General features: G+C 40.6%; 1 protein-coding gene across 3 annotated transcripts in view; it reads right to left on the bottom strand.

Moving 5' to 3' along the window:
* The window catches only part of ANXA4 (annexin A4), a 53,909-nt gene that overhangs the window by 12,443 nt on the left and 22,736 nt on the right, over positions 1-18,730 (bottom strand). For all 3 annotated transcript variants that reach the window (XM_039852348.1, XM_039852350.1, XM_039852349.1), the window contains 6 exons: positions 13,048-13,135; positions 9,319-9,413; positions 6,981-7,094; positions 6,034-6,124; positions 4,499-4,578; positions 2,609-2,665 (listed from right to left, as the gene is read on the bottom strand). In XM_039852348.1, coding sequence (XP_039708282.1) covers positions 2,609-2,665; positions 4,499-4,578; positions 6,034-6,124; positions 6,981-7,094; positions 9,319-9,413; positions 13,048-13,135 — 525 coding nt within the window. The remainder of the gene's footprint in view (positions 1-2,608; positions 2,666-4,498; positions 4,579-6,033; positions 6,125-6,980; positions 7,095-9,318; positions 9,414-13,047; positions 13,136-18,730) is intronic.

The raw sequence follows: 18,730 nt of genomic DNA, 5'->3' as shown, positions 1-18,730 counted from the left end.
CAAGCTCTAAAGGGCATTTTTAATGTAGTTTTAATATATTATAAATTTCTTTTTAAAGTAGAGATTCTGAACACTACCTATGATTTCCTTTAGTTCGAATTTCATCCGCAAAACAGATAAAAAACAGATAAAATGGTCAGATAATAGCCTCTCTATTTTAAATTTTCTACCTTTCGTAAGTGTGTACTACCAAATTCTACCTGCCCTGATCATTCTGCTCATCTCAAACTCACTTTCCTACATCAAAATAGAGCTATAATACCCAAATTCTTTTCATTTTATTAAATTTATTGGGGTGACACTGGTCAATAAAATTATGTAGGTTTCAAGTATACAATCCAATAATACATCATATGTATATTGCATTACGTGTTCAACACCCAAAGTTAAATTTCCTTCCGTCATCACGTATTTGACACCCTTTATTCTTATCCACCTCCTCCTGATCCCTTTTGGTAACCACTAAACTGCTGTCTGCCTGTCTTGTTCATTTGTTGCTTTCAGTTTTATGTCCCACATATGAGTGAAATTATATAGTTCTCAACTTTTTCTGTTTGACTTATTTCGCTTAGCATGATACCCAAATTCTGCAATGATCCCCTTGCTGCTGATGCAAGTTGAAGAGCACACATTGACAAGGTTTCCTCCTGTCTTTTTCTGGAAGAGCTGAAACCTTGGCTGAAGTTGTTCTTAAATTCCTTGCCTCTTGGTAAGCCCTGGAATATCCAAAAAAACCCTATTCTGAGTTCTACTCCCTCTGTCCAACTTCCCCAGTCCGAACTTATTTCGAAGCACCTTTTCACCAGGTCGCCTCCAAGGAGAACTGTGTTCCTTGCAGAGCCCCAAAATATTTGTTTGTTGAATTGCATAGTTTGAAATAATCAGACAGACCTGGATCAAAAGAGCCCAATTCCACCAACTTTGTGATCTTGGACAAATTCAAATCTGTGCTTCAGTTTCCTAATCTTTCAAACAGAAGTAATAATATCTACTTCCCAGATTTGTTATAAGGAAAAAATGTAAAGCAGTCACAATACCTGGCACCTAGTAAATCCACAAAAAATTGATAGTGAATATAATGTTTCAGGAATAAATTGCTCAGTAACTCTTCATTTAATTTGGGATTCACCTAGGCTATGGAAGTTCCTTCCAGCATGCCCCAAAATGCTCTCTGTGAGGTATCTGAAATTCACATAAGCATCCAATGTTCCAATGTTTTTAATACCTTCTCCCTCCTCAAAACTTCTGGATTGAAGGCAATTTCTTGTGTCTCTGTATGGGACGGGACTCCCTGAGTCCTCAGAACTTTTATGACACACATACCCTTTTCCCTTCTAGTGAAGGAACAGGTTCTTTCTTGCAGAATCCATAATGGTTCATATCTCACATATTAAATGGGACCAGTGTTTCTCTATGGTTATATGTATATTAAGAGTACAGGGTCTAGACCCAGATTGCCTAGGTTCAAATCCCAGTTCTGCCACTTATTATCTGTGGAAACTTAAGCAAGGAATTTCTGTGAGCCTCAATTCCCTTATCCAGAAAATTGGGATACTAATACTTCATAGGGTTATTGCAAGGATTTGATGACATACTTTTTTTTAATTTTTAAGTCTTTTATTATGGAAATTTCAAACATATAAACATATAGAAGAATATAATAAAGCTCTTTTACCCTTCATCCAGGTTTAACTTTTAACTCCTGGCCACTCATGTTTCTACCCCTTACTCTCCTCCCTGCCCTGCACCCCCTCAAAGTCATACCATTTCATAGTGGAGCACTGTTTATCAGTGGGGAATAGTCTTATTTCATGAAACGCAGATGATTTCTTACTAACAGTAAAGTATTTCATTTTGAAAAATGACTTAATAGCTTTACTGAGATATAATTCACCTGCTTTACAATTCATTAAAGTATACGATCTAGTGGGATTTTTAAAAAATAAACTTATTTATTTAAATTAGTTTCAAGTACACGGTACATTGGTTAGACATCTATAATGTTCATAAAACGATCCCCTCAATTGCTCCCTCCCTCCCCTAGCCCTCCACTTAGCCATCGATGACATACTTCTTATCAAGAGCTAGCACAGTGTTTGGTACCTGGTAAAGGCCCACTTTTTATTAGCCATTATTAGTGTTATCTACAATAACTGAGGGCAGCCATCAGTAGGCTGGGTACCAAGGAAGCCCCTTGGGGTTTGGTATTAATTTTACCTGACAGGATATACATTGTGCTAAGCTCTTTTACACAGGTCCTATCAAATGTTTTCTTTGGGAAAGTAAAAGTGCAAGATAAACAGAGCAAAGGCAAGTCTCTTCACCTCCCAGTGATACAGAAGACACTCCATGGTTCTCTGGGGTGGCCACAACAAGGTCCCAATGTGAAAAAATCTAGAATCCAGAGGTGCTTATATAATGATGCCTCATGCCACTCCCAAGCCCCAGGTAGCTCTGCAGGCAACTTCTGCTATTAAAGATCATCCGTGGGAATCTTTTTAAATAAGACATCTCAGCTAGCTCAATATAAACGAATATAAGAGGGGGTCCACCAACTAAGGCCTCTCTTACTGTCAAAAGAGAAGAAAGAAGCTACAGTTCTACTCACCTGGGCATCCTGTCTCATGAGAGCATCATCCAGAAAATTTCCTTCATCCCTGCCACCCTAAGGACAAGATAAACAAACCAAAGAGAATGAGAGAGTAGCCATGAAGAATGTCTGGGAATCCAGGGACATGGTAATTAGAATACCAAAAGGGGTCACACTTCCAGCCTAGGGAGAGAAGACTGATGTTCACCCTCCTATTTTTTTAAGCTAAGGGGTGCTGTTTGTCACTTCTGGGAAACCACAAGCTCCTGAGTTTCCTAGCTGTTGATAAACTGTCAGGACCGATGTCCTCTGAGTGTGCTTGCATTTATTCCTGTGGTTCTGATCTGAGCCTAGAGAACATTACCAACCAGAAGGCGAGCCTCTGTTGCATGGGTGTCTCTGCAACATAGAAAAGGAAGGAGAATGAATGCTGCCTGTTGACGGCTCCCTCCACTACTATTTCTTCCCGTTCCTCACCTCCCCGCAGTCCCGTGTCTTCCCAGCTGACTCATTCCTTTGGAACCAGCAAATCTACACTGATCAATTCTGCCAAGTAGGGGTTGGGAACAGGAGAATTGAGAGAGTTTGGGACCAGAGGTGGGGCTTGAGGAACACAAGAAAACACCCTGTCCTTCTCCAACTCCAGCTCATGAGAAAGGCAGGCGTGACGCCTTAGAGGAATGCTAAGGAGCAGCAAAATGGGCTACTTTCCTCCGGTTTGTTAGACTGTTTTCATTGCTATGCTGTCTCAATATTCTATAGTCTAGGTATTGCTCAGCAGAATGGTAAATCTGTGAGGAAAAGAAAAAGTGGGTAGAAAATAAGTAAAGTGGACCACACGAAGTAAATACCAGAGACAAAGCAAGGTGAAAGTTGGAGATGGTTTCCAGGGTTATGTTCTGAACAGCAACAATATTAACAGAAAAAGACAAGTCAGGAAAATGGCAAATATCTATAAGGAAACTTCTAAAAAGCAGTGAGAAATGAGTCTCACACTCAGAAAGGAGGTCAGGGATAAAGATACAATTGGGGAGTCATGTGAAATATCTCATGTAACCATCTTCTCTTTTCTTGCATCCTTGCTCCCATACTAGCTAAGTCCTGCTTTATTTCTCATACAAAATAGTGAGATAACTTCCTACCTGGTCTCCTAACCTCCAATTTCTTGCCATTACAATTAATCTTACAGGTGAGTAATATATTACTCTTCCAGAAATACATTTCCAATCATATTCTACTGGTCTCAAACCTTCTGTGGTTCCCTACTGCTCTTTGAAGAAAGTGTAAACTCTTCCCAATGTAGAATCTCAGTTCATCCGTGCACCTTGTCCCTAGAATCACCAGCCCGACTGCTCGGCCAGTTGTTCTCTGACCATATCACATTGCCTTCTTGTTAGTTTCTTGCTGCCTGGAATTCACCCACCTGCACCTCTGCTTCTTAAAGTCCTACCAACTCTCCATGTCCTCTCTGAATCCACATTTCTGCCATGAAGCCTTTTGTTTGTTTCTGCAGCTAAAATTCTCCTTGAATCTTTCTTTTACTATGTGCCTCTCCTTAGGCATTTACTTTTCAGACCTTTATCAAAGCAACTTGTATATCTGATATATTCCCTTATGACAATATAAACTCCTAAAGCTCAGGAACTGTCTCTTAATGATCCTCTTAAGTCTCCGTGCACTGAATGATAAAGATGGCGGACATGTATTAGGTACTTGTATGTATAAATTAGAACAAATAGTCATACGTGACTAGCCAGAGTCTCTAGAAGAGAGGCCTGAGAAAAACATCTGAGGAATATCGACATTTGGGAGGTTGAAAGGATAAGAAAGTCTGGAAAAGGGGACAGAGTGAGCATGTCAATAAAACCCAATGCCCATCAGAAGCAGCCAACAGAGGGAGCCACTCACAGCAGACAGAGACACCAGCACTCGCTGGAACATGAATGACGTGTCAGAGCAAATGTCGTCTTCCAGGCTCCGCCCGTGTTCTAGCAGGAAAGTAAAATTAGCAAAATTAGCTCCGCCAGGATAAAAAGTCCTGCCCAACACTGTGTCACACGCCAGAACCTTCTGTCCTCTCCAGGATTCGCTTACTGAAGCAGCTCCTTGTGAGGTTTTTCACCTCACACACAGATTTTTAAAAACTAAACGCTGGTAAAATGGCTAAGTTTAGCTTGTCGTTATGGTGGAAACAACATGTTCTTTCCTGTTCCTTAAAAGGGAGGGAGAGAGGCTGGGGTTGTAGCCCTCACTATCCCACTGTTCAGGGGTCTGTTCTGAATGTGGTTTTCAGTGACGTAAAGAATAGTGACTGTTGAAAAGCAAGTAGAGTGGAGTTTCAGAACTCGTGTTTGGGGACAAGCAGGGGGCTGTCAAGTCCAAATACTAGCATGTGCCTTCTCTGCCATGTTACTCGCTTGAGTGCTTCCCCAAGAGAAGCTCCAACCTTTCACAGCCCGCAGCGGGAGAATACCCGCATTCAGCAGATGTGGGGATCCAGTGCTACAACCAAACTCCCAAGGTTTGGAACATCCTGCTCTGAACATTTACCAAAAAACTATTATTGTGTTGTTTTCTTTCTACCAAAGTAGCACGTTTACTGTGGAAAACTTAAGAAAAAAAATAAGAAAAATGGGGGAGGGGGGAATAACCTCACGATAATCTAATCACCAAGAAATAATAATCATCAATAACATTTTTGTGAATATCTTTCCTCATTTTTCCCCACATACACATACTATTTTTCTTTCTTGAAAAAAATGGGACCATAGCATACATTTTACAATTTGTCTTTTTTTCACTTATCCATATATCATGCCATTTAATGTAATTTAATAGTATCCTTCAATATACGCTTTGATGACTACACAACAGTCCATTGTGTGGTGTACCATATTTTGTTTAGGCAGTCTGCTAAAGTGTTTGACATTTTTAGCTAATATAACAAACACCAAATAAATACTATGGGATCTAAAATCTTTGTGTATTTTTTTTTAATATTCTTAGGGCAAAGGGGCATGCATCTTATAAAGGCTCTTCATCTGTATCATTCTCTGGAGATTTTAAAGAGGGGAGTAAATGGCTATCATTCTGAGATGGTAGCCATTCACTCCAGTCTGAAGGTAAGAAGTTGGGTGAGACAGCCCCTCCAAGCCATTCCCTAGAATGCTAAGATTCACTGGTGCCACCACTTTTGAACAAGCACCTTTGATTCTCTGCTTGATAATAAGGAACAACTTTCCAGCTTCTTCGGTAATAAAACACTGCACTGGGTAGCCTAAGTAGCACGTTTACCTGAAAAGTCTTGAGAAGCCAACAGAGGTCTGCCTGAAACCAGAGCTTGGACCCCTCATGGTCAGTTTGATCAGTAGGTGACCCACCTCTGCTGCTAGTCTAGTTCTCGGATCACGGTGAAACCTGAGGCTACTAAGGATGCTACATACCCAGCTGGTAGGTCTGGTTTATGCGCCGGATCTCCTCAGGTGTCCGAGAGGCCAGGATCTCAATCAGGCAGCCCTCGTCGGTGCCAGCTCCCTAAATGGGAAACCCAGAGGAGAGAGTTTTATAAGTCAGTTTACAAAGCTGAGCCCCAGACAGAAGAAATACAACCAGAAATCTGCAGAGAATAAAGACAACCCACAGGATTCTAGCTACAGAATTTGTTCATCTTTAATTGTCCTGCCTGAATTCCAATGTGTTTACTGTAACCATCATTATAATAAACATTCGTGGGCTATTGTTGTGTTGGTTATTGTGCCAGATTAAGGACAGTTTCTGCCCTCTGTTAATCTTTCTTTGATCTCCTCTGTACTTTTCCTTTGAATGGCAGAATCTTCTGGCAAAGGCTGTTATCTCTTTGTTTTCCCAGAGCCTAGCCCAGAACCTTCCATAAGACTGAGTATTCACTGATATGATTGAGAAGAGTAATTATATTTGAATTTCATACTTAGTCATTAAAAATCAGCAGACCTTAGGTTAGGGCACAGTGGATCTGGTACCTATGGACACAGAACCCTTTTTTGCCAGTTCTGAGCCTACAGCAGACCTAGAGATACCTAAGGTGTCAGTGATAAAATTTCATACCTCAAAAGGAGCTAACACAGCAAGAAAGTTTCTGGAGCTGCACCAAAAGCACTATAATCATTCTCTACGGAGCCAGAGGAAAGAGTGAATGATTTAGTAACTTTTTGGAAAATAACTTTTAAATTATAATGTCATTTTGACATTATAGCATAATGTCATAGCATAATGTCATTTTTTTGAAGTTGTCATAAATTAAGGAAAATCTCCTATCCCTTATCCTCCACACTCTTAGAGGGCCTTTGTCACAGTTGCTTGAGAAAGTCTGTCAGTATTTGCACTAACAGCACAAGAGAGGAGAAGCACAAACCTTCATGGCTCTTCGCAGCTCCTGCACGTCGTACTGCACAGTGGGCATCATCATCCCCACAATCACACGCTCGAAGTTGCCACTCAGTTCCGACTTCAAGTCATCTATCAGGTCCTGCAATACAACAAAGCAGCTTGCTTAATGTTACAGTAACTTAAACTAGCCATTCTCACAGTGTGGTCCTTGGTGTTTCCAAGACCCTTTCTGGGGAACTTCAAGGTCAAAATTATCTTTCTAATAACACCAAGACACGACTTTTTCACTGTCATTCTCTCACATTGTACAGTGGAGTTTTCCAAAGGCTACTTGCTATATCTACGTATCTACAATAATATTTAATGGCTATTAATATGCTCCTCCCTTTTCCAACTACCTATCTGTATAAAACCAGGTTTTCTTCATATACTTCAACCAAAATCACCTATTACAAACTGAATGCAGAGGCAGATAGGAGAATCCAGCTGTCATCCATTAAGCCAGATGTTAAAAAGATTTGGAAAATGTAAAACGATAAAAACTTTCTCACCAAAAATTTTTTATTTTGGAATATGTGGCTATTTTTCATAAAAATGTTATATTAACATGTGATGGATTTTTGTTTTCTTAATGTTAACAAATACATATTTTAAAATGTTCTCAATTTTAATTTCTAATATAGTAAATAGCAATATAAGCCACAAAAACAAAAAGTCCTCAATGATTTAAGAGTGTAAAGGGGTCCTGAGATCAAAAAGTTTGCAGACACTAACTTAAATGTATTTGCTTCCTTAACAATATCACCTGAATATACTTCCAAGTCAATATTGATCTATGACATTTTTAAGAGCTGCAGAAATTTCTATATCTAGATGCAAAATAATTGCTTTACCCACCCCTATTTCTATTTTTCTACTGTTACATACTTAGGCATTTAGTTGTATCTTTGAAATCATTCACAATTATTTCTTAAGGCTCAATTTCTAAAAAGAAATGTAATTATTTAGACAAAGGACCAAATTCTAAAGTCTTTTATTCACATTTCCTGCTAGAACAGGTTAGAGAGTTTAAGAACCTGCTTAAGAGCAACCAACCAATATGGAGCTGAGCTGCTATTCAAGTCCAGATCTCTGATCCTTACTAACCTGATTCCATAACATGGTATTTCAATCTGTTGTGCATAGTTTTATGTTACATCCACACATCGAATGAATGAACAAATAAATTAGTGCTTAATCCATTAATGTTGGTTATCTTAAAAAACTGCCATTAGATTAGCTTAGTTCTAAAGTGAAATAATCAACACCGAATGTGTGTGGCAACAACTTTTAGGACTCTAGTTCATAAATCACAAGCACATTCGTGCCTATTTGTGCTCATTATATTTGGGCAGGGGCGGGGGAGGAGTGATGAAGACAGGTTTAAAATGCCCAGAAGATAGTCCGAGCTACTAATAATCCCATTCTCTACTGGGGTGCCCAGCCAAGGTTCACCAAACAGGTGCTCTGGCGAGCAGCTGAGCTAGTCTTGTCTACTCAGCAGTTTAATGTCAGTCTTTGGGAAGCAGCCACAGTCTGACTGGCTACAGAGTATCTTAATGAAAGAAATACTTATCAGAGTTCCTGTACTCTGAAACTGGAGACACTCATTGATGTTTCCTCAATAAAAAGATTCTTGCCAATCACACAGATAACTTTTCAGTGATGTTGAAAGATTGGGCGTAATAACGTTGGTGAGTCACTGAAATGGAGACAGAGAAAGGGTTCCTGAGGGGTGTGGGATTCAAACTGGAAGAGGAAAACACGGTGAGTGTACAAACTCTGAATGCATGAGCTAATAAATTACATACACGTACACAGACAGATAAGTCCCATTCTAGAACCTGATGGGGAATTGAGGATTATCAAAGGAATGAATATATGCAACGAATGGGTTTATATGAAAGAGTTGGAATAGACTTTAAATCCTAGAACAGCCTATTTAAAATAAACTGGATTTAAATATTTTAGTCAAGCTGGATTTAAGTATTTTAGACCAATTATTCCACAGTGGCCTAAAAGAAGCCTATTCAGGGTCAGGGAACCAACACAGGAAGCTCAGCCCTGCCTGGTGCTCAAAAGGGTGCTGGCTGAGTCTGTTTGACAACGCAGTCCCTGTGAGAACTTGGGTGGGAAGAGTTCAAGCTTGGCCTTGAGCTCTGTGAATCAAGAGCTCCTGAAATCACTCCTTGCTAAGGACAGTTGAGGGAACATGGTGAAAGCTTTTTTCTTTTTTCCAAGAACATCTTTAAACGAGGAAAAGAATAAGTTTTTAAAAACACAGGGCCACTTCAGAAATCAAGTTCAGACAGACTGTGGCATACCCTGCCGATGGTGGTTTTGTAGGCTGTCCTGATCTCCTGGCGCTGGGCCGTGTTGCGGTAGGCGAGGACACTGATAATGGCGTCTTCATCGGTGCCTGGCAATGGAGTGGAGACAGTGAGTGAGTGTGATTTGAGAGAGGAAGGAGAAAATGGGCCTCTGCAGAAACTGGAGTCACCCAAACACATGCTGAGAGCTTTCCAAGAAAAGAGAGTTGTTCAGAGGGTTTGTCTATTTTTTGGGCAACAGACACTGGATCTGAGTCTTAGCCTATTCTTTAATTAGCTGTTTACCACTGAACAAAATAGTTAACTTCTCTGAGCATTAGTTTCCTTATCTATAAATGTGAATAATCATGATCATAGGGCTGCCGCAAGTGTTAAAAAGAAAGAGAAAGTGAATTACTTAGCACAATGCCCAACACTTACTAGCCCATAAACGTTGATTGGGACCATGCTTTCCCCATCCTGTGCAGTTCTTATTGTGTTTTGGATCTCCTGTATATATTCCCATGTTCTTGCCTTTTCTCTTATTTTTCATCTCAATCATTTTCTCTGAATTCTGAAACAATTCAAATCTGTCTTTTAATTCACTGATTCAGCGCTTTGCAGGGTCTAAATTGGCTGTTCACTGCATTCACTGCGTTTTAATATCTGTAATTGTGTTTTTCACTTCCAAGCCCTCTTTCCTGATCTCAGATGGTTCCTTTTTATAACTGCCCATGAATTCCCAGGATGCAATATCCTACCCAAACTTTACAAGATGAATTACAAATTAGAAATGTCCTAAGTTCTGTTTGCCTGTTTCTTGCAGCAGCTTTTACTGGGTTGGGGGCAGAGAGGGTGCTGGTGGCTTTATTTTCATTTTCCAAATTGGTCCCTCGTCTTAGTAACAGCTAGCTATTCATGTATATTTGGTGAGTTTTCTGTTTCTTCATTGTTTACAGTGTGTGGGGAGTTGTGATGGGTTACAGAAGAGATTCTACTGAAATATTTTAGGAAGAAATGGAAAAATATCTTCACCGGAGTTATTCTTTGCGAGATTAGAGGTCCTGAAAAATGTGAGGTGTAGGGAGAAAGCTATAGAACTTTAAGTTTACATACCTTAGGGACCTATTCTTTGGTCTCTAAAAAAAAAAAAAAAGAGGGTAATAGATACAACTATTCTTTTCTTCCCAGCAATCTCTGCTGGGAAGGGAAAGTTCATCACCTTTTGCATGCCATCCTTCTTCTATAAGTTTGAACCTATAAAGTAGCTTTGATTTTTTACCCTCTTTCTTCCTCTACATTCAAATTTCCTGCCAACTCATGCAAAATCTAGCTCTATGATTTTTTTTTGCATCTGTCCCCTCTTTTTAATTCCTACCACTAGCACTCCCATTCAGGATTTCAGGGTTTCTTCTAAAACTACTATAAAAGTCTGCTAACTAGTATTCTAACTAGTATTCTTACCTCCAAACTGCTCTTTGCAAAGTTTTGCCAGATTCATTTTCCTATAAAGAAAAACTCACAGCATCCCTCCCCTACCCAGGAATATACATCGGTTCCCCACTGTCTGCTGGATTTACTACAGGCGTTGCAATCTGGCATTTGGAACTCTTGACAACATCTCATTCACTACCATAAATATCCTCATAAAAGGATACCAGGCAGCCAAATCCACTGACTTAGCTCTTGAATTACTGTGCTTGACCCAACTGTATTGTACTCTATTCTTCTGACCTCCTTCACTACCAGTCTGTTGGTTTATGTCTCCCTAACCCCTCCATTTAACATCATGATTCTGGCATTGGTTGTTTCCTGGCCTGTGGGCCATCTACCCCATGTCTGTGGTTCTGCAGGTGGTCTTCTCAGGAGCACCCCTAGGACTTCCCTTTGGTATCTGCCTTCTCAGAAAGCTCCCAATCAGCCAACTCCGGCTTTGCAAGCAACTCTTGCTACAAGCAACCTTTCTATGTAATGAACTGTGACTCCCCTAGGCCTCAGCTAAATTGGAAAATAGGCCAATGCTCACACGCATCCCCTGGCTTTGCTCACACCATTCCATTCACCTGAGACACATTCTTTCTTATCTCTGTTAGTGGAAATGCAACTCATCTCTAAGGCCCACCTCAAATTCTACATTCTCCAAGAACTTTTGCCTGAAGACTCCAAATGGAATGTGGGGGTTCAGATCTTCTCTCTGAATCCTGATGGGATCTGATTTGTGCCTCTTCCATCACTACCATATTATGAACAGGCCATTGTTATTTCTGTATATGCCTTAGCCACCTAGACTCCATGGACTAGCTAACCACAAGGACTAGGTTTCATAACCCTGGTCTCCTCTAACCATCCACCTTGCATTGGTCCCCACACAGCAGGCACTGAAAAACACAGGCTGTGTCAAATGTCTCCTGACTCTGATTTTGAGAATTCTGAATACCATGTGGTCCACATTCTGAATTATAGTGTTCTTGACATATACCAAATCATTAGGATAAATCTAAAAAAAAGACTGGGTGAAGTACATTTTCCATTTTATTTATGAAAAGGAGAAAAAGAAGCGATAGTTACATAGATTTAGAACAACGTTCTGTTCAGAGGTGGGCACTACGATAGCACAGCAGCTCAAACCCCAGCCCTGAAGTCAGACCACCTGGAATTGCCTAGAATCCCGACTATAACACTCACTAGTTCTGAGACCTTGGGCGAGTTAGCAAACCTCCCTAAATCTCAACTTTCTTAGCAGTAAAACTGCTATCAGGATTAAAATAGATAATTCATGTAACATATCATGCCTGACACAGAGTAGAGCTTAACAAATGTTCACTGTTATTGATATTGTTGCTATTAGGAGCATTGGGGCTAAGTAAAATGAACTCTTCTTGAATAGAAAAACTGGGAACTAAGGCCTCATGGTCAAGATTTTTATCCAAACCTCAAGGAGATTCTAAATAGTAGATATAAGCCAGGGGTTACTTCTCTGGCTAAATGTCCTCCCAGGCCAGGAACTAGGCCAGGGTAGTGCACCTGCATGACTGTGCTCACCCGGCATGAAGCCTTTGCCCTTGGGGGCTAACTGGAGGGTAGAGCACTAGAAGACAGGCCCTTCTGGTCATGTACACACAGCCTTCTCACATAAAATCCCACACATTGCATGTCGGGCCTGCACAGCTGTGCCCATCACAGCCACAGGAGGAGGGACTCACGAGAAAGAATGTGGACTTAGCGTGGGTGAGCTTAAGCTCGGCTCTGGGCTCTGCTGAGTGTGACTCATGGCTCAGTTCTACTTACTATGTGACTTACTATGTGACTTAACTTCTCTGGGTCTTAGTTTCACATTTGCAAAGTGGGGCAAAAATAACAATAGCAAGAGCTGTTTTCACTAAATCACGGGGTCATTCTATCTATCCATTGAGATATTTGTGAAAGTGCTTTGTAAACCTTATGGCATTACACACCTCCAGCACTAATTGGAAAGCAAATAGATTTCTAAATTTTTAGCTATAGATTCATAGTGTTGTAATGCAAAACAGATTTAAATAATTGGGAAAATACAGAATGAATACATTAAAAATTCTGTAGTAAAAACGAATAATTCATGCCCTTCCATCTAATTGGTCCTGAAAAGCCAACTTGTTCCCACTGTGTTTTCTTCGAGTGAGACCTACTCATAATTGCCAGTGGACACAGAATCCTCCATGTGTGTCTGTGACTCTGCACAATACACGCAGTAGGGGGGGCACTTACCGAGCCCTTTCATGGCCTTTCTCAGGGTCTGGGCATCTTCAGCAGCATTGAATCCTGAAGCAGCTTTGATGGTACCTCCTTTGGCCGCCTGAACACAAAGAGATTACTGAGAAGCAGCATCTTACTGACACGGAGGCATCTCATTGAGCAAACATTTGCTGAGCACCTGCCATGGGCCAGACAATATTTTAGGTGTTGGGGATACAGCAGGGACAATGATAGATGAGGTCCTTGCTCCCATGAAGCCGTTCATTGTAGTTTAAGGGGGAGAGAAGGGAGGGGCAGACAGTAAACAAACCAATGAACAAATTTTTCACCAAGTGCTGGATGGTGAGAAGAGCTATGGGGCAGAAAGAACGGTCCTGGAGGGGATGCTCTTGAGGAATAACATTTAGGCTGAGATCTGAATGACATGAAGCAGCTGACCAAGGAAAGATCGGGGGGAAAAGATTACAGGCAGAGGAAACAGCTAAGGCAAAGGCCCTGAGGCTGGAACTAGCTTTTACCGGAGCAGTAGGACAGAGGCCAGTGTGGCTCAAGTTGGTGGACAAAGAAGACAACAGTAACGACGACCTATGCAGTAATCTTGTGCCTTCCATGAAAAGGGGGAAAAAACATCAAACTTGAATCTAATCAAGCTTCTAGAGCCAAATATTAACTTATAGTATATAGGAGAGGGATGAAAATGCTGACCCGCACCACAGGGTTGGAAACAAATAAATTGCAAGGGGAATTAGAAAAGAGAGATGGAGGGGAACTATAGCTAAGAAAAGGTTAAAGAGGCATATCAATAATCATAATGGGTGAACCTTATCTGGATCCTGAATCAAACAAACAGTAAAAAACATATGACATTTATGAGACCATGAGAAATTTGAACACTGACTTGATACTGATGACATTACAGAATCAGTGCTAACATTTTTAGGCATGGTAATGGTCTCGTGGTTCTGTTTTTTAAAGCATTTTTGTATAATATATACTGAAATAGTTTACAGATGAGATGATAAGATGTCTGGAATTTACTCCAAAATAATACAGGCTGGGGGAAATAAATGAAAATAAATAAGAAACAAGACTGACCAAGAGTGAATAATTATTAATAGGTACAAAGGCACTCTTTTTAATGTTTGGTCTACTTTTGCATGTGTTTAAGCTTTTGCGTAATAATTTTTTTAAAAAAAGAAAGAAAAAAAGAAGAAAAGAGGGAGGACGGAAGGGGAGAGGTGAAGGAAGGAATGAAGCTGAAGAAGGAAGGAAGGAAGGAATGAAGGAAGGAAGGAATAGAAGGAAGGAAGGAAGACACAATAAGAAGGAAGGAGAGTGGGAGAGAGAGAGTGGGAGAGGAGGAGGAGGAAGAAAGGAAAGAAAGGAAGAAAGGAAGGAAGAATGAATCAGAGAAGTAGGCTGGGGCCAGAACAAGGCAGCCCTCACAAGCCAGATAAGGAGTTCATATTTTATTCCAAGTTCAGTGGGAAGCCATTGACAGGATTTAAACAAGGGAATGGAGGAAATGATCTGATTTACATGTTAAAAAGACCACTCAGGCTGCTGTAGGGAGATGCAGACACTACTTGAGAATCTGGGCCAAGATCCAGGGATATGATATAAAACAAAGATGAAATAGTAAAGATGGAAAGACAGACTCAGCACATGTTTTGGAGCAAAGGCGACAGAACTTGCTGATGGACTGATGTGGGAGTTGAGGAAAGAAAAGAATCAAGTGAAACTCTAAATTGTTTCCTCTGAGCAGCGGAGCAGAGAGTGGTATCATTTACCTAGCTGGGGAAAACTGGAGGAAGACAACCAGATTTGGGGTGGCAGTCGAGAGTAGGATTTAGAAATTCTATTTTTAAAACATTACATTTGCAATATCCATTAAATTTCCCAGTACAGTTGCCAAAAAGACAGTTGGTTATACAATATAAGTAGAGGTCAAGTCTAGAGTAATATATTTAGGACACATCAGCATTTGGATGGTATTGGATGAGATGACGTAGGGAGAAAGTAAAGACAAAGAAGAGGGTCCTAAGACAGCCTGGGCCTCTCCGGCAGCATAGGTCCAGCAGAGAAAGGAGAACTCAGAAAGGATGGCCAAGAAGGATTGGTCCTTGAGGCAAAAGGAAAACCAGGACAGTACGTTGTCCAGAGGCTGAGGAAGAAGGGAGTGGTCAGTACCTGCTGAGGTAGGTTTAAGAGGAGGACAAAGAAAGGACGGTCAGATTTGGCAACATGAAGGTTCCTGGTGACCCTGACAAGAACTTTTCCACTGGACTGGAGGAGAGCGAAGCCTGACCGAATGGGCAGAGGGGAGAATGGGAAACCTCATATGAGGAGGAGACAGCAACTGCAGACAACAGAGATGATGACTAGGGTCACTGGAAATGATCGCCATGCCCTAAAGACATACTCTGTTGTCTCCAAGTATTAAAAAGTTAGTAAAACTGACCCCCTACAAATAAAGATTAAAAATTAAAAATATCAACAAGCAAAACATGGGTTAGTGACCAACAGGAACCATCTAGTTGGATTATGACTTAGAGATAACTGTACAATTAAGATCCATGTGCCCTGAATGTTACAAATGTATTTACTGATTCATTAACGTTACTTGTGTAAATCAGCACAGAGAAATATACATGTAACTCAATATAAAAAATAAATAGATGGAGAAATTTAAGAAAATTACAGTAAAGCTAGGAGGGTGGGAAGAAAACCAAAATCCAGACCTTAAAAGCCTATGTAATTATGAGAGGCAAGCCACAGAAGCCAAAGCAAGAGGGATTTTAATCAATAATGAGACTTACTGTATCTATGAGAAGAGATCGATCTCCCCCAAATTGCCCTGTGTTTCTTTGTACTGAGTTTAGAGAGAGGCAATGGGCATTAGCAGAGCTCTTCTGGGCTTCCTGATTTAGCGGCAGAGGGTAGAATCGAACTACTTTGGTTTTTAATACACAGTATCTTCTCTGTTCACAGACACTAAGCATTATTATAACCCTTTAGCAACCTGTGTTTTAATATTCTGAACTGTTTTCTTGTTTTAAAAAGTACCCCAATTAGTCGTAGCCAGCACTTTCTCCTTTCCCTTAATTTGTCAGGCACTGCCATTACCGTGTGCATTTTGACTGGCTAAGGCTGCACATGGGGAAGGATCTAAGTGATATTCGCCCAGATGTCAATGGCATTCAGACCTATCTGGACACCCTCCTCTGTTCACAGTTGGTGCTGTGTGCTTTTAAGATGCTATGAGCTCAAAAGCTGAGGGTAAGAAGAGACAACCAAGGCTACCTGGGGCTGAGGTCACATCAGCAGGTCTGTTTCTCCTGACCTTTTGGATAATGCCCCTTTTAGCAGCTACAAGTGGTAGGATGTTATGGTGATGAGAGGGAATAGAACAGGGACATCACTATGAATTATTACAAAGGGAGAAGGATTTTAACTTACATAAGATGTAATGGAAATGTACCCTATAGCCTTGTGCCCTTGATTCCAGTAAAATATAATATTCACACGGTCAGCTCTGTCTCTTCTACATCACCTGGTAGGCAATGAACACTATAAAGAGAATCCCAGTATTTGCGGGGAAATTTCACCTGTGGGTCTTCAGGAAGGAGACATAGTGGGCTATAGTGAGAGGTAAGAAGCTTAGTAGGAAGGAGCACAGAAATTGGAGTGGGATAGACTCGACTTTGAATCTTGGCTTCAACTCTTTTTCTAGCTGCATGGTCTAGGGGAAATTTAATTTTTCTCACCTGTATATTAAGAATAATGGTATCAACCCACAGAACCGTTGTAATAATGACTTAGCACAGAACAAATAGTAAATTCTAAAACAAAAACTCAAACTCCGTGGCTACCATCATCATCATCATTAAATATGACTTCAACAACATCTCTGCAATAAGCATAATTGTGAGATTCTTACATTTATTTCTGTAAGCCTATGGGGTAATGCCAAAGCAAAATCCAGACTAGAGCATTTGTATAAGATGGCAAAAACCATGTAGAATAGTTCTAAAGCTCTCCGATGATTTAATTTGCTCCAGGGATGTAATATGGGACAATTAAAGGTATGGAGATTTTTTATACCTAAAGGCAGCTCGTTAGCAAGTCAGACTTGAGCTCTACGAGCTAGTCCACCTTGGCCTGGACCCACTCTGGCCCACATTAAGCTCATCCAAAGGTCTCAGACACCAGAGAGCGTGGGCCTCATTTACAGAAAGACCAGGCTTCACTCTTACACGTGGTGAGCGTCCAGGACTTAGTCATCACCCTCATGCGCCTGACAGAGGAAAGTAAAAATCTATGAGATTAACTTCCATGGGCACTGTTATGGGTTGAATTGTATACCGCCCCCTACCCCTGCCTCGGGGGGTGGGGTGGTGGGGAAATATGTTGAAGTCCTAAGCCCTAGTTCCTCAGAATATGATCTTATTTGGAAATATGGTCATTGTAGATGTAATTAATTAAGTTAAAATGAGGTCATACCACAGTACGTTGAGTCCTTAATCCAATATGACTGGTGCCTTATAAGAAAATATTATGTGAGGACAGAGAAACACAGGGAGGATACCACATGACAATGAAGGTAGAGATGGGAGTTAGGCAGCTGCAAGCCAAGGAACACCTAAGATTGCCAGCAAACCACTAGAAGCCAGAAAGAGGCAGCAGTGTCCTACAGGTTTCAGAGGGACTGTGGCTGTGCCAGCCAATCTTTGTTACGTGTTTCTAGCCTCCTGAACTGTGAGACAAATTTCTATTATTTTAAGTCACCCAATTAGTGGTACTTCACTTTGGCAGCCCTAAGAAATTAATACGGGCATTTCATTTCTTTTCTTCTAATATTACTGGTAGTAATAAGCAAGTTGGAGATTTTCTGTCAAAATTCCAACATGGACTAAGTCAGCCCTTGGCCCCACCATGAGACAGCTTTCTTAGTCACATGTTTCACACAGTTCTTTTGGAACTCAAATATTGAAAAAAAATTGGGTGCTATTCAAACACTGCATTCAACTTTAAAGCAAACTGCATTGTTGAGGGACATTACTATAGGATTAAAATTAATATCTAACAAGATGAATCGATAGAGGGATGTGCAATCGTAGTTCAGCTTATCAGTTGGCATTCTTAGTGACTCTTTTTTCCAGGAAAAAAATAAGCTCGGGAAATTTGTTCCTGTTAGTGCTAAAGTATCCGTATTGATTAAATTCCAGGGTATAATGTACCATTATCCATTCTGGGCAGGCAGGGAGTCCACCCCAGGAAGGCTTCTGGTGGCAGCAGACAAAGGAAACAGAGAGGATGTGGGAAAAAATGACAAAAATGAACAGCTAGAAATAGGTGTTATATCACAATCAATGAAATATTATTCAGTTATTATGAAAGTAATGAAAATGATAAAAGTCAAAAAGATAGGAATACGATGTAATGGAACACTAATCAGCAAAAAAAAAAAAAGAATAGAGGAACAAACTGCTGATACTTACAGCAACATGGATAGTCTGTAAAAAATATAATGCTCAGTGATAGAAGTCAGACACAAAAGAGTACTTGCTCTACGATTCCATTTATAGGGTGTTCTAGAACAGGCAAAACAATCACTATGGAAACAGCAATCAGAACAGTGGCTGCATTTCTGGGGTGGAGTAAGGAGCATTTCTGGAAGGCGCGGGAAGGAACT

The sequence above is a fragment of the Pteropus medius genome, unplaced genomic scaffold, assembly GCF_902729225.1.
Source record: "Pteropus medius unplaced genomic scaffold, Ma_sr-lr_union100, whole genome shotgun sequence".
Taxonomy (NCBI): domain Eukaryota; kingdom Metazoa; phylum Chordata; class Mammalia; order Chiroptera; family Pteropodidae; genus Pteropus; species Pteropus medius.
This window is presented reverse-complemented; position numbering and strand designations above follow the sequence as displayed.